Here is a 16,410-nt window from a genome sequence, read left to right as displayed (position 1 = left end):
GCAGACAGTGCCGGAAGAAGCCAACTGCGCCGGAGCTCCCAACCGCTTCCTCCTCCCGCGTCGCTCCGTCATCCATCTGCTGTGCTGCCTGGGGGCCCTGTCCGCGGTCAACGTGACCCACGACTACACGCCCGTGTTGGACAACACCTTCTACCTGTACATCCTCAAGCAAGTCTCGTCGCCCAGTCAGGAGGAGAATCTGGCCAAATTCGTGCGGCAGTGCCACGAGAAGCCCGCCGTCAGTGGCCGCAGCTTGACCGAAGGCGACTACACCAACTGGAAGGTCAACAGCAACCAGTGCCAGAAATGAGTGTGACGATGCCGGAAGTAGCTGGCCAACCACAATCAGTGCCAGCTTTGTCGGACAGTAACGGTGCAGGAAATGGCTGGCCAACCACAACCAGTGTCAGCTTTGTCGGACAGTAACGGTGCAGGAATTGGCTGGCTAACTACAACCAGTGCCAGCTTTGTCGGACAGTAACGGTGCAGGAATTGGCTGGCCAACCACAACCAGTGCCAGCTTTGTCGGACAGTAACGGTGCAGGAAATGGCTGGCCAACCACAACCAGTGTCAGCTTTGTCGGACAGTAACGGTGCAGGAATTGGCTGGCTAACTACAACCAGTGCCAGCTTTGTCGGACAGTAACGGTGCAGGAATTGGCTGGCCAACCACAACCAGTGCCGCCAGCTTTGTCGGACAGTAACGGTGCAGGAATTGGCTGGCCAACCACAACCAGTGCCAGCTTTGTCGGACAGTAACGGTGCAGCAATTGGCTGGCTAACCACAACCAGTGTCGGAAGTTAAAGTGACGCTACACGCGCAGAACATAAACCACGCCCAATGTCAGCTTGGAGTGCGACGCTGCAGGAGTCGGCTCACCAACCCCAACCAGTGCCACTTTTGAAAGCAACGAACCTTGGCTGGCTGGCCAACCAGGACAGGTGCACGCTTTGACAGTGGTACTACAGGAACTCTGGCAGTCAAACAAGGCTGGTTGACCTACCACAATCAGTTGGAGGGCAATGCCTCAGGATCTGGCTCACCAACCACACTCAATGTCAGCTTCGATAGTGATAGTGTGAGGAACTGACTAACCAACCAAAACCATCGTCAGCTTTGAAAGCACTGAAGTGGTTGGCCAGCCAGAACTTATGCCAGCTGTGAGAGTGACAGTGTGAATAACTGACTGGCCAGCCACAATCAATGTAAGCTTAGAGAACGACATATTTAGAATAGAATATAGTATTGTATAGAATAGGGTCAATTTTTGTAAAGATTTTAGTCAAGCAGTATGTAAGAAATGTTAAGTCCTTTGTACTGGAAACTTGCATTCTCCCAGTAAGGTAATACATTGTACTACGTTGCAAGCCCCTGGAGCAAATTTTTGATTAGTTCTTTTGTGAACAAGAAACAATTGACAAGTGGCTCTATCCCATCTCCCCCCTTTCCCCGTCGCGATATAACCTTCGTGGTTGAAAACGACGTTAAACACCAAATAAAGAAAGACAGCACGGGAACTGGTTGGCCAGTTAGAACCAGTTATGACTGTTTGATGCTGTGAATGCTGGATTGTCGGTCCCTTTAGAACGAAATCATAAAACACGATACAAAATAGACACTCTCAACATTTTGCTGCCTGTCGGTTATGGAGTTTGATTTTTGAAATTTATTTATCTTATTTTTATTCTTTTTTTTTTTTACTTTTCGATATTGGTGAGTCAAGTCTCCGTTTGAAAGTTTCGCCTTCAACCTCTTCCAGAGAGGCCCGTGTCTTTCACATTTGCTTTGTTGGAAGGTGGCTGACAGTCTTCTTTTTTTTGGTCTTATTTGATGTGACAAGAATCGCCAGAATCGATGTGGCAGTTCTGGTTGTTTTGTTGTTGTTGTTGTTGTTGTTGTTGCAATGGACACAGCAACTTTACTACAATTAACGTACTGAAATGGGGCTTTACCCTTAGCCCTTCAGTGCAGTACTGCAGTAATATGACATTCTGTTTAACAGCATTTTAAAAAAAAGCGTTAAAACACGGGGGGGGGGGGGGGGGGGAGAGAGAGAGAGAGAGAGAGAGAGAGAGAGAGAGAGAGAGAGAGAGAGAGAGAGAGAGAGAGAGAGAGAGAGAGAGAGAGAGAGAGAGAGAGAGAGAAAGCAACAGAAAAAAACCCCACAAGAGACCGTCATCGTCATGGTATGTCTTGGCATACGTTGAAAGATGACTTTGGAAATCCTGCAAGCTGGCATGGGTTTGTTATGTTATGAAGGTATCTGGAGAGTGTTGAAACGATGTTCAGGGATGTGTTTTACTGAGTGATTATTGTTTGTTCTAATCATCCTACCTGGCATGGTGTCCCCAATCAGACAATAGGTCGTTATGTTAAATCGTGTTTCTCTTGAGTTGTACATTTTTGTTGTTGTGTTTCCTGACAAAGTACTTTTTGGGTCAGCTACAACACACGGACCTTGTACAATTTAATGTGTAAGAAACACACAAACACATACCAACACGGACAGGCACGCACACACAAACAAACACACTCTCTCTCACACACACACATACACACCCACACACACACACACATACACACACACACACACATACACACACACTCTCTCACACACACACATACACACTCTCTCACACACTTGCTCTCTCACATACACACACACTCTCTCACACACTTGCTCTCTCATACACACACACACACACACACACACACACACACACACACACACACACACACACACACACATACTGTTGTTACTACCTCTTCTGTAACATTGTACTTTAACCCGAGCTGAAGCATTTCGGCGCCGATGTTGTTGTTTTGTTTTGTTTTGTTTTTGTTTTTTCAAGTTTCATGCTTCTCAACTTGTTATCATTACACTGTTTATTCCTCCTCTTGTTTTGAAAAAAAACCGTGCACAGAAAATCGTCCAATGGGGATTTGGTTATCGCCTTTAGATGCGCACTGTATAATACAACCACGTATACCGTATGTTTTCTTCAGTAATTTTTCATATATATATTTATTGTTTTGGAACCAGGGAGTAACACTTTCCCATCAAGTTCATTTCATACTCTTAAAAAAAATCAGAAAAACCTAAAAGATTAAAAAAAAATAAAAAAACACCTAGAGATATGTATAGAATAGACTACATTTCATCTCTTCTAAGTCTACAACCACATTTTCACAGTTAAAAAAATCAAGACAAATCTGAAGGACCAAACAACAAGTTATGTATGGAAATTGGAATATTTAAAGGTACATAAATTGTATTATGTTTCTTCTGGTGTAAGCGACGATCAATTTAAGTTGACTACCACAGATGTGCAATGAGGTTTTGACACGGGATAAGATAATTCTTCAGTTTGACTGAACACGTGCCAAACACCAACACCTGGGCCGCTTCCTGTGCACAGTTTCATTTTTGTTAGGAATTTAGTTTCGTATTTGACACAAGTGGCGATTAGTGAAATTAATTCATACAATCTCCCCACTTAATTGGAAGAAGTTGAATTTTGGTATGTTTCAAAGTGAAAGGATGCTCTGTTTTCACGTGAAAGCCTTGACAGATCTGTGGTCATTGTCGTAACTCTCACTAGTGATGACATTTATTCTGAACAATTTCCCCTCTTCGTTGGAAGCAGCCACACTGTTGCTTTTTGTTATGTGTTCAAGTGAAGGAATGCTCTTCTTCCATGTGTAACAATACTTTTAATTGAAAGGTGTTATCATTGTTGTAACAGCTTCCACTCTTGTTTTTGTTTTTAATCTTATTGTTATTATTCAAATTCAGCATTGCAGGTTCGGCTGCTTGGAGTTTTATGTTCGAACTGTTAAGCTCTGGCGAGAAAATTGGATTTTTTCAAGAGGTTTTCAGTTCCAAAACTTAAACACCTGGTTGTTTTTATCAGTGGATGGTTTTAACACAGTTTGCTGTTTAGATGCGTCTTTCAAGTTCGGAATTAGGGACTGAAAGTCTATGAGGTGCCAGAATTGTATTTTGTTTGTTTATTTGTTGGCGTGTCTTTCTTCTTCTTTGGTAGGGGGCTCTCGAATAATTTACCAACACCGATTTCGATTAACATGCCTTATATTTTGTAACTGTTGTTCTTGATGTTTTTGGTTTTTACATTTAGTCAAGTTTTGACTAAATGTTTTAACATAGAGGGGGAATCGAGACGAGGGTCGTGGTGTATGTGTGTGTGTGTGTGTGTGTGTGTGTGTGTGTGTGTGTGTGTGTGTGTGTGTAGAGCGCTTGAGAGTAAACTACTGGACCGATCTTTATGAAATTTTACATGAGAGTTCCTGGGTATGATATCCCCAGATATTTTTTCATTTTTTGAATAAATGTCTTTGATGACGTCATATCCGGCTTTTTGTAAAAGTTGAGGCGGCACTGTCGCACCCTCATTTTTCAATCAAATTGATTGAAATTTTGGCCAAGCAATCTTCGACGAAGGCCGGACTTTGGTATTGCATTTCCGCTTGGTGGCTTAAAAATTAATTAATGACTTTGGTCATTAAAAATCTGAACATTGTAATTAAAATTATTTTTTTATAAAACGATCCAAATTTACGTTCATCTTATTCTTCATCATTTTCTGATTCCAAAAACATATAAATATGTTATGTTCGGATTAAAAACAAGCTCTGAAAATTAAAAATATAAAAATTATGATTAAAATTAAATTTCCGAAATCGATTTAGAAACAATTTCATCTTATTCCTTGTCGGTTCCTGATTCCAAAAACATATAGATATGATATGTTTGGATTAAAAACACGCTCAGAAAGTTAAAACGAAGAGAGGTACAGAAAAGCGTGCTATGCAGCACACCGCAACCACTACCGCGCTAAACAGGCTCATCGATTTCACTGCCTTTAAATTTGCGCGAGCGGCGGACTACGGTCATTGTGACAAAATGCAGTGCGTTCAGTTTCATTCTGTGAGTTCCACAGCTTGACTAAATGTTGTTATTTCACCTTACGCGACTTGTTTTCTTTTACCTAGCAACCAACAAATGTCATTTTTTGTTCCTTCTCATGTTTTCCACAGGTTTAAAGCGGTTGTATTTGTTGTCTCTGCACTTTCCACCATTTCTCCTTTATAATTTCAGTCATTTTTTCCTGTGTACAAAAAAAAAAAAAAAAAAAAAAAAAAAAAAGAGAAAAAAAGTGTGCAGTATAATTATCATCATTGCCATTTCCTCAACCAACTTTGGGAGATAACGTCAAGTCAATCAGTATGTGCCTAAAAACAATCACAGTGAAGACTTTACCCACTGCTCAAGCCTATCATTTAAGGATTATGTTCTGCCTTGTTTTGTGAAGATATATCCGGAAAAAAATGTTGGTTACAAGTGAATAAGCAATGACTCAGTTTGTAACAATTAAATTACATCGATTTCAATCTCATCCGCAGGGCATTAACCATACCTTAACCAACATGTTTCTCTACAATTTGTCAATGATGAACACACATCAGCAGTGGGTTCTATTTGTTTTGAAGTGATTTATGAAATAGACAATACGAGGGCACAAACTCTTATTTTCTAGTTTTTTTTTAAAATTCAGTTTATTACTTCTTGCAATGTCTACTATAAACCTGAAACCTTTTAGCTTTGACAATCGCAAATGTATTCTGTTTGGTTTTTTTATTCTGAGGAGAAATTGATTCATATTTTATGCAATCTTTGTAGGGAACTCATACCTTCTGTTTAAATATTCTTATTAATGCTAGAACAAAAAAGACTTCCAGGATATATGTTTTAACCATTTTTTTTTGGTAGTTGTTGGTTTTGTATTGTTTTTTTTGTTTTTTTTAAAGAGAAGTCTTCCGTTAATAGGGATTTGTTTACTTTTAAAACGGAAGAAAAAGTGTAATACTGTATTTTCCATACAAAATCAAAGGTACATTGATTGTATGAGGCAATCTCAGGACAAATTTTACTGTGTATGCTCAATTTTTTGCTTGTTGCACTATTTTGGCTGTCCCCCCGCGAGTTTGGGGGAAGAATTTACCCGATGCTCCCCAGCATGTCGTAAGAGGCGACTAACGGATTCTGTTTCTCCTTTTACCCTTGTTAAATGTTTCTTGTATAGAATATAGTCAATTTTTGTAAAGATTTTAGTCAGGCAGTATGTAAGAAATGTTAAGTCCTTTGTACTGGAAACTTGCATTCTCCCAGTAAGGTAATATATTGTACTACGTTGCAAGCCCCTGGAGCAAATTTTAGATTAGTGCTTTTGTGAACAAGAAACAATTGACAAGTGGCTCTATCCCATCTTCCCCCTTTCCCCGTCGCGACATAACCCTTCGTGGTTAAAAACGACTTTAAACATCAAATAAAGAAAGAAAAGAAAAGAAATATTTTGGCTGTTCTTGAAAAGTGTCATGTTTTGCATAGTTTACGGTGAAATGTGTTCTAGTGTATATTCATAGTGGTGTAAATAAAGCAGACAGCATACACTCTCTTTTTACACATCTTAGTTTGCTTATATATGTGTGTGTGTGTAGGGTGATGGGGTGGAAAGAGAGAGAGGAGAGAGAGGAGAGAGAGAGAGAGAGAGAGAGTGTGTGTGTGTGTGTGTGTGTGTGTGTGTGTGTGTGTGTGTGTGTGTTTGTCTATGTGTGCTGTCTGTGTGCGGTGTATGCTTGTTAAACAAGAACAGGTATCAAAGAAGAGAAAAAAACTTGTTCGATAATTGCACACCAAAACAGCATTCAAGACCCCAAAATACAAATGATCACCAGATTTGCATCAAAAGGATTGACAAAGATGTTGACAATAAAACGATGCACTTAAGCGAACGACGAAGAAGAAGAAAAACGATGCACTTATAATTACTAAACAGCCATGAACGCAGCACAATAAAACAAAAATGCGACAATGTACGTAATAATATTCACATACACTTTATTTCAGAATGTAAAATATACATCATTGTTACATTCATGCTATAGCTAAGACTTTTAAATGCGCTGAAACCTGTTTCGTGGGTTTGTTTGTTTGTTTATTTGTTGCTTAACGTCCAGCCGACTACGCAGAGCCATATCAGGACGAGGAAGGGGGGGATGAAGGGGGCCACTTGTCAAGCGATTCCTGTTTACAAATGCACTAACCCATTACTTGTGTCCCAGCAGGCTTTAGTAAAACTAAATTAATACCTACTGGAAGATTACCAGTTTCCAGTATGTTAAAATAGGCTTAACCTATCTACTGCTGGACTTACATCAGAACACTAACAGATTAAACTATACATGAATCGCGAGACAAGCGGCAAGAGAAGAGATTTTTGGAAAAAATACAGGTGAATGAGCAAGAAGGCAGAAAAAAGAAAAGAATTCATGAAGAAAAAGAGAGCATGACAGGAAAGAGGAACCAAAAATCTACCTAACAGCAAACTAGAAAGCTCCTGCGGTTCCAAAAACAGGAGGGGCCTTTAATTTCATAACCGCAGTGCCCCACTGCGGGATGTTTCGTGGGTTCTACCCATCCCATTTCAGAATCAATGAAGAAGATCAGGGCCTCTCGTCACAGGCAATGCTTAATTACATAAAAATAATGACAGCCGCAGGGCATGCATATCTAAACTACAATACGAGACATAATGTCAACAATTATGCTTTACCATGTTAATAAAATCAGTGATAAGAAGAAGAGCTTTAAGTCTTTCTTTATGTTATTGAAGCTGAATTAATTACAACATGTATAATACTGTATCTCACAAGTAATATTTGATAGAGTAAGTAAAGTATCACAGTTTAGTTGTCTTTTGGGGTGCACAGGGATATATATATAAAACGACTGTACACCAAAAAGCATACTGCACGCGAATATGCAGTGTGACTGAAAATTAGGAGAATAAATACAATTGAAATACACCGATAAATAAACAACGGATATAAATTTTCTCTCCTTCACAAGGAAATACCTTTAAGTCAAAATCGGAATGAAAATCAAGGACGGAATAAAAAGAAACAATACATTCACAAAAGTTAATATAATATTCAATGAAAAGAGTTGTAAACTTTTGCTTGAATAAAAAAGCAAACAATAAAATAAAGTCATATACCTGAAATTTAAAACAAAACAAAAAAACTTTCAAATAAAACCACAGACATTGGAACTTAAGAAAACGCAAAAAGTACGAATTTTCATTTATAAATATAAAGTGCCTTTCTTTTTAATTCATGTGACATATTTTTTTAAAGCTCTGTCACATAGTAGGTTGGCACACATAATTTCAAAAATCTGCTTTCTCCCCATACAGTGGAACCCCCCTTTTTAGACCCAGTTTTCTTAGACTTTCTATTCATAACCTCTGTAAATTGACCCCCATTTTAAGATTCACTCCTTTTTATATTTAGTCAAGTTTTGACTAAATATTTTAACATCGAGGGGGAATCGAAACGAGGGTCGTGGTGTATGTGCGTGTGTCTGTGTGTCTGTGTGTCTGTGTGTGTGTGTGTGTGTGTGTGTGTAGAGCGATTCAGACTAAACTACTGGACCGATCTTTATGAAATTTGACATGAGAGTTCCTGGGTATGAAATCCCCATACGTTTTTTTCATTTTTTTGATAAATGTCTTTGATGACGTCATATCCGGCTTTTCGTGAAAGTTGAGGCGGCACTGTCACGCCCTCATTTTTCAACCAAATTGGTTGAAATTTTGGTCAAGTAATCTTCGACGAAGCCCGGACTTCGGTATTGCATTTCAGCTTGGTGGCTTAAAAATTAATTAATGACTTTGGTCATTAAAAATCGGAAAATTGTAAAAAAAAATTAAAATTTATAAAACGATCCAAATTTACGTTTATCTTATTCTCCATCATTTGCTGATTCCAAAAACATATAAATATGTTATATTCGGATTAAAAACAAGCTCTGAAAATTAAATATATAAAAATTATTATTAAAATTAAATTGTCCAAATCAATTTAAAAACACTTTCATCTTATTCCTTGTCGGTTCCTGATTCCAAAAACATATAGATATGATATGTTTGGATTAAAAACACGCTCAGAAAGTTAAAACAAAGAGAGGTACAGAAAAGCGTGCTATCCTTCTTAGCGCAACTACTACCCCGCTCTTCTTGTCAATTTCACTGCCTTTGCCATGAGCGGTGGACTGACGATGCTACGAGTATGCGGTCTTGCTGAAAAATGGCAGCTACTTGACTAAATATTGTATTTTCGCCTTACGCGACTTGTTAAGACCTGATTTTGTCAGATTTTGGAGGTCTTAAAAGGGGGGTTCCACTGTATCACATCCTCTCTCCTCCTGTTTGGAGTATGTTCAGAGTGTGAGGAAGCTCAGTCTCCAAGATGTGCTGTGTGCATACAGCACATCCAATTGGCCAACCACAAACATGTCTGTCAAACACTGGCTAGATTTCACGAAGCTTATACATGTGGCTATTTCTATATCATTCATATATCTGATGACCCTATGACAGAAATGTGCCCATTTCTGCAAAAAAAACACCAGTCACTGTGGTCATTATTGTTATATGCATCTCAAGACTGTTTTCCATCATTTACATCTGTTTTATAATGTGCTATCACTGATACTTCCCTGAACGTTTAGAACTTCTGCTTGAAGTGGGAGTCAGTGAGCTCAAAGTTTCTATACATTTTGCTCCAACTTTGACCCCGTTGTTTCTCCAAGCAGAGGCTTCTGTCAATAGTTTCCAAAGTCGCAGAAATGGCCACAATTATGAGGATTTAAAAACTGCCTGCCGGTCATTCATTGTAAAAATAAACACAAACGAAACAAATACACATAATTCAAACACAGGAATGTTTAGACAAAACAGGAACAATTTGATGAAATAAACATACATCGAATTGGAATATGTGGTTTAAATTTGTCGTCCCGATAAAAAAATGACTTACAGTGATATCTAAGGCACAAAGTAACATGTCACAACCTTCATCCAAAGTTTCAATTAGCATCCAAATTTATGCTGCTTCTGATAAACATGAACTTGTTGCTAAGAACCCCTAAAATTATCATTCATAGAAGTCTCCCTGTCTTAGAGAACACCCTGCAAATCTCAGTAAGATCCATGAAACGAAGACAGGATGAGAAAAGGTTGTACAGTTGAATCTGCCCTGGGATGAGGTGCACGAGGCCAGATTGGTTTAAATCGCAAACAAATTTCAACCAATCCAACCCGTGGCTGACTCCCAATCGGGTAGTCACAGACCAAAAGCTGAAAGACACCCTCAATTGACCTTCCCCACTCACCACAAAACAGGGGGATTTTCAGGTTTGTTCTTCATGTACAATGTCTATTTGAGATAAGAGACGTTTGTTTTGACTGTTTCTCCCAAAAATCTACGAGTTGTGGTCCAAACCTCTCCCTCTTTCAACTTTGACGTCTAGTGAGTACTCCAGGCCATGCATACAGTTTTTTCATTACAAATCACTCTCATTTAAAAACAAAATATATAGATATACCCCAGTCAAAACTCACAAGCTCAAACATTTCCTCCATTCAACAAACAAGTTTGTAAACACTGTTTCTACCAAAACCCTTCTTCAGACATTATCAAAACGAAAATGAGGAAGAGTAGTGCAGTTCATAGTATCAGTCAATCAATCAACCAGGACAGCAACTGTCGATCATTCAATCATTTGATGTAAAACATTTTTTAAAAAGTCAACCAGTAACAATCAATCAATGGATGACAGAAACTGTCAACCAAACAATCAGTCAAAACAGTCACTTACGATCAACCAACCATAACAGTAACTGTCATTCAATCAATGGATGACAAAAACTGTCAAAATCTATCAGTCATAACAGTAACTGTCAATCAATCAATGATAACAGTATCACTGTGAATCAGTTCATGCATGATAACAGTAACTGTCAATCAGTTCATGATAACAGTAACTGTCAATCAGTTCATGATAACAGTAACTGTCAATCAACGAATCCGGTCAAAACTGTCAATCAGTTGCACAAAATATCAATCAATTAATCAATCAATCATGAAAGTTCATCGGAGATAGACAAATCGCCATTTTGTGGGGTCTGTGGCAGAAACCGTTTCCGGAACTCTTCGTCAGACAGCGACATGGGAGGAGGTGTGCGACTGAGGTCGTTCAAGAGGTGACCGTTTCTGACGCCTCTCTCTGGCGATCTCGAGCTCTCACGTATCCGTACACGATTGTTTTTTTTGGGCGTGCCATTTGGAGTTGAGCTGCGGAGGATGGATGACTTCCCTTTCTTCAGTGCTCTACCCTGTTGAGACAGAAAAAATCAAACTGTTACTTTCATGAAGGTAATGCTATGTCTAACATTGGTTTAATGAGATCTACATTGTGTTACACCGACATTTTTCACTAAAGCAAAAAAGTCCAAATATATCTGGCAAATGAACTAGATCTGTCAATATAAATGGACTACTTAAGCGTCTTATCTTTATAGTCGCAAATTCTTCAGAGTATGCATTAACATTGATCCACCCACTCCTTCTATTTTCTACATAAACTCTTCTGTCACATATATACTTTGTTGAATAAATATAATTCAAAAGAGTAACTATCATCATGAAAAGCAATCAGCAACTTTCAAAGTTCTGTGTAAAGTGCAAAACTGAAGTGATGACATTTTGCATAATCAGATTGCACGCCACACCTTAAATCCACTTAATATCCATGAGTCAGATATACAACCACTGACAATATTATGTGCAGTGAATATCTGAATGACTCTGAAGGTAGAAAGACAGCAATGACTATCAGTGATCTCCCTGGGCGTTTTGTAAAACTGCATACACTGTTTGTTTGTTTGTTCGTTGATGGGTTGAAACTCCCACGGCTTTTACGTGTATGACCGTTTTTACCCCGCCATTTAGGCAGCCATACGCCGCTTTCGGAGGAAGCATGCTGGGTATTTTCGTGTTTCTATAACCCACCGAACTCTGACATGGATTACAGGATCTTTTTCGTGCGCACTTGGTCTTGTGCTTGCGTGTACACACGGGGGTGTTCGGACACCGAGGAGAGTCTGCACACAAAGTTGACTCTGAGAAATAAATCTCTCGCCGAACGTGGGGACGAACTCACGCTGACAGCGGCCAACTGGATACAAATCCAGCGCGCTACCGACTGAGCTACATCCCCGCCCACTGCATACACTAAAATACAAGAGGAATGCAAACAAAAAACAGCCACTCCTTTGCTGCAACTAGTCAAACCAAGTTGAAATGACAAAGCAACCACTTTTTAATGTGAGGAAAACTCAACCCTGTCAGATGCGGTATTTTAAAACCAATACGACTGCATGACCAGCTGACGATTCTTTTCCTGTACAGTGGAACCCTCCTTTTAAGAGCTCGAAAAAATCAGGTCTTAAAATGGAGGAAGTCTTAAATGGGGATGGGGGGGGGGGGGGGGGGGAGGGTGGGGTTAAAAGGGGGGTTCTACTATATTTTCACACACACGCAAACAGTAAAATATTTGACATTCTAGCAAACTAAATCACGCGTTACCTTACTGTGAGCTGACAAGGCGGTGGTATGCACCTCATCTTGAAGCGACTTGAGAGTGTTCTGCAATCTGTGAAAAACAACCAAGTTGCAGAATAAATAATGGAATGTTCTGTAACCTGTGAAAATTGCAAGCTGAAGTGAAAAGCGACAGCGTTTTGTAATCTATGGAAAACAAAAAACGTTTAAGTGTGAGAGTTGTACCTATTTTCACCCATTGCTCTAAAACTTCCTCATACTCTGCATTATGGCGCGACACATTTTTCTTAAGCCTTTTTTTCTGCACGCACATGTCTTCCAATCCCTGAGACTTTCGCTGCCAAACCCACACACATAGCGATGAACTAATCAGAAATAAAGATAAAACCTCACTTCATGTATCTTTGGTTAATTCGTTCCTTCTCGTTTTCAGTTACCTGCAAGGAAGAAAAGAAATGAAGACATTAAGAAGAGAATAAAACCACACATACAAATATCTAAGCCAAACATTATTTATAAAAAAATAATTTGGTTTGACCTTCTATTGCCTCAGGTGAAAGTGGATGAATGAATGGATGATGAATGGATATTGATAAGGTTTAGCTTTTCTGATCACATTTAAATGTGTCCTTTTCATGGATGAATATTGTTTTACACACAAAGACACCAACACAGACAGAAAAAAGACGTCAAGCATGAAAATGAAAACAGCTCTAAGGCCTGAAATTTCTTTCTTTATTTGGTGTTTAACGTTGTTTTCAACCACGAAGGTTATATCGCGACGGGGAAAGGGGGGAGAGGGGATAGAGCCACTTGTCAATCAATGTTTCTTGTTCACAAAAGCACTAATCAAAAATTTGCTCCAGGGGCTTGCAACGTAGTACAATATATGACCTTACTGGGAGAATGCAAGTTTCCAGTACAAAGGACTTAACATTTCTTACATACTGCTTGACTAAAATCTTTACAAAAATTGACGATATTCTATACAAGAAACACTTAACAAGGGTAAAAGGAGAAACAGAATCCGTTAGTCGCCTCTTACGACATGCTGGGGAGCATCGGGTAAATTCTTCCCCCAAACCCGCGGGGGGACCAGGGAGGGGTAAATTCTTCCCCCTAACCCGCGGGGGGTAAGGCCTGAAATGTTCGTCGTAAGAATAAATATGTATGAACAATGTACCAAACAAGCAGAATACCACAGGGACAGAAAAATGACATCAGCAAAACAAGCATCAAAAGGTTTCAGACAAAACATGTCATTAATAATATCTACATTCCCAAATGAGGACATGGACACAGACAGGAAAATGACAGCAAAACAAGCATCAATTAAAACATTTCAGACAAAAAATGTCATTAATAATATCTACATTGTATCCCAAATGAGGACATGGACAGAAAAATGACATCTTTTATAAATGGAACAAAACATACGGAGATAAGGACAAAAGAACGGTCTGTCGTCAGATCTGAGATGGTTCGTCAGATGGTAAGCCAGGAAGCCACTTCCTCCTGGCCAACACATCCATCATCATAAACTAGCTTTAATGTGACACACCTGTCTTTCATCTATCTCTCTGCGTGAACTTCAAGATCGAATAACAAAGGATGTACACATGTACAGTAACTGCTCTGAATAAAAGACAACACTTTGTAAGATGCCGAAAGCTTAAAGATACACACATCCTAAACCAGACAGACTGCTAACACTCCAAAATTCAGAATAAAACAAGAAATTCCTTCGAGGTAGGAAAAACACCCCCGTTGGTCAAAGGGAAATAACCATTCTCACTGCACCCATTCTCACTGCCACCAACTGAGAAGGTTATTTCCCTTTGACCATTATAATGTTTCTCTATAAGTCCTTGTAGAATCTTAATCCACCAATAACTCCCTAACCGTGTGTTTGACTGGTCCCAATTTTTGTAAGGACCGTCTCAGGAATGTATAGAACCTGTTCACCAAGTTTGGTGACGATCGGTCCGTTCATTCTTGAGATCTATATGCGAACACAAACACACAAACACACAAACAAACACATCGACCAAAACCTATACACACCCCTATACCGGGGGTGTAAAAACAAGACTGGTACATAATTGGAAAGTTTATTATTGTTTTGTCAATAATAAACTTTCCAGATACCTACCATGATTGTTTTGTCAATAATAAACGTTCCAGATACCTACCATGATTCAGATTGTTTTGTCAATAATAAACGTTCCAGATACCTACCATGATTGTTTTGTCAATAATAAACGTTCCAGATACCTACCATGATTGTTTTGTCAATAATAAACGTTCCAGATACCTACCATGATTGCTTTGTCAATAATAAACGTTCCAGATACCTACCATGATTGTTTTGTCAATAATAAATGTTCCAGATACCTACCATGATTGTTTTGTCAATAATAAACGTTCCAGATACCTACCATGATTGTTTTGTCAATAATAAACGTTCCAGATACCTACCATGATTGTTTTGTCAATAATAAACGTTCCAGATACCTACCATGATTGTTTTGTCAATAATAAACGTTCCAGATACCTACAATGATTGTTTTGTCAATAATAAACGTTCCAGATACCTACCATGATTGTTTTGTCAATAATAAACGTTCCAGATACCTACCATTATTGTTTTGTCAATAATAAACGTTCCAGATACCTACCATTATTGTTTTGTCAATAATAAACGTTCCAGATACCTACCATTCTTGTCTTTTGGTGCTTAAAGATACAATCGTTCTCAGGTAAGCTATCATGTTCCTCGTATTTCTCCAGCATTTTATTCAGGATAAGAGCATCATTTGAGTTAAACACATGTCAAACATCATTCCATATGAGACAGTGACAAAAGGTCAGGTGTCATGTCTACTGTCCCGAATGACACACGATTGCTGACATTTCACCATTGCCAACAGAATAAACAAATAAGAAATAGGTAGAAAATGAATGTGAAAACTGACTTTAATTGTTGATCAGTATTTTCTATACCACTAACAAATAATCTACTTGCACATAGCTGTTTGGCAAATGTATGTTGCATGGGACACACTGACATGAAAGTGGAAGATGTTTTTCCCTCTAGAGAAACTACATATCAAGTTACACTTTTTGTGCTCTTCCATTCCAGTTGGCAATCAATTGTTAACGCATGTTATTAGAAAAAATAGAACGAAAACAGATTAGATAGAATGAAAAATGTACTGGTGATGTCATTTGGGACATACTGACATGAAAACGTCACCTTTTGTCATTGTCTCATATATCAAATCTAACAGCCTGGCTGCTTCCTATGCAGAGTTGGAATTTGTCTTTGAAGTCATTTTGTAAGAAGTATCTGTGTCTGTTTGTTCGTTCATGGGCTGAAACTCCCACGGCTTTTACGTGTATGACCGTTTTTACCCCGCCATTTAGGCAGCCATACGCCGCTTTCGGAGGAAGCATGCTGGGTATTTTCGTGTTTCTATAACCCACCGAACTCTGACGTGGATTACAGGATCTTTTTCGTGCGCACTTGGTCTTGTGCTTGCGTGTACACACGGGGGGTGTTCGGACACCGAGGAGAGTCTGCACACAAAGTTGACTCTGAGAAATAAATCTCTCGCCGAACGTGGGGACGAACTCACGCTGACAGCGGCCAACTGGATACAAATCCAGCGCGCTACCGACTGAGCTACATCCCCGCCCGAAGTATCTGTGTCAATTTGCTTCATTAATTCAGCAAAACCATTCTGCACGATACCGTAACACGATGGCCTAGTGGTAAGGCGTCCGCCCAGTGAGCGGGAGGGCGTGGGTTCGAACCCCGGCCGGGTCATACCTAAGACTTTAAAATTGGCAATCTAGTGGCTGCTCCGTCTGGCGTCTGGCATTATGGGGTTAGTGCTAGGACTGGTTGGTCCGGTGTCAGA

General features: G+C 39.3%; 1 protein-coding gene and 1 long non-coding RNA gene across 6 annotated transcripts in view; one reads left to right on the top strand and one right to left on the bottom strand.

Annotated features, from left to right (window-relative positions):
• LOC138953470 (uncharacterized) overlaps nucleotides 1–16,410 on the top strand; it is a 202,509-nt gene that overhangs the window by 59,234 nt on the left and 126,865 nt on the right. The gene's annotated exons all lie outside the window — the stretch shown is intronic.
• Nucleotides 9,053–16,410, bottom strand: part of LOC138953463 (centrosomal protein of 128 kDa-like) — a 49,843-nt gene continuing 42,485 nt past the window's right edge. For 4 of the 5 annotated variants that reach the window (XM_070325296.1, XM_070325298.1, XM_070325297.1 and 1 more), the window contains 3 exons: nucleotides 12,881–12,924; nucleotides 12,512–12,578; nucleotides 9,053–11,259 (listed from right to left, as the gene is read on the bottom strand). In XM_070325296.1, the coding sequence (XP_070181397.1) occupies nucleotides 11,005–11,259; nucleotides 12,512–12,578; nucleotides 12,881–12,924 (366 nt within the window). In that variant the 3' untranslated portion in view covers nucleotides 9,053–11,004. The remainder of the gene's footprint in view (nucleotides 11,260–12,511; nucleotides 12,579–12,880; nucleotides 12,925–16,410) is intronic. The other variant, XM_070325300.1, reaches the window with a different exon arrangement.

This window comes from Littorina saxatilis, linkage group LG17 (assembly GCF_037325665.1).
Source record: "Littorina saxatilis isolate snail1 linkage group LG17, US_GU_Lsax_2.0, whole genome shotgun sequence".
Lineage (NCBI taxonomy): Eukaryota > Metazoa > Mollusca > Gastropoda > Littorinimorpha > Littorinidae > Littorina > Littorina saxatilis.
The sequence above is the reverse complement of the archived record's forward strand: the minus strand, read 5'-3'. Positions and strand labels throughout refer to the sequence as shown.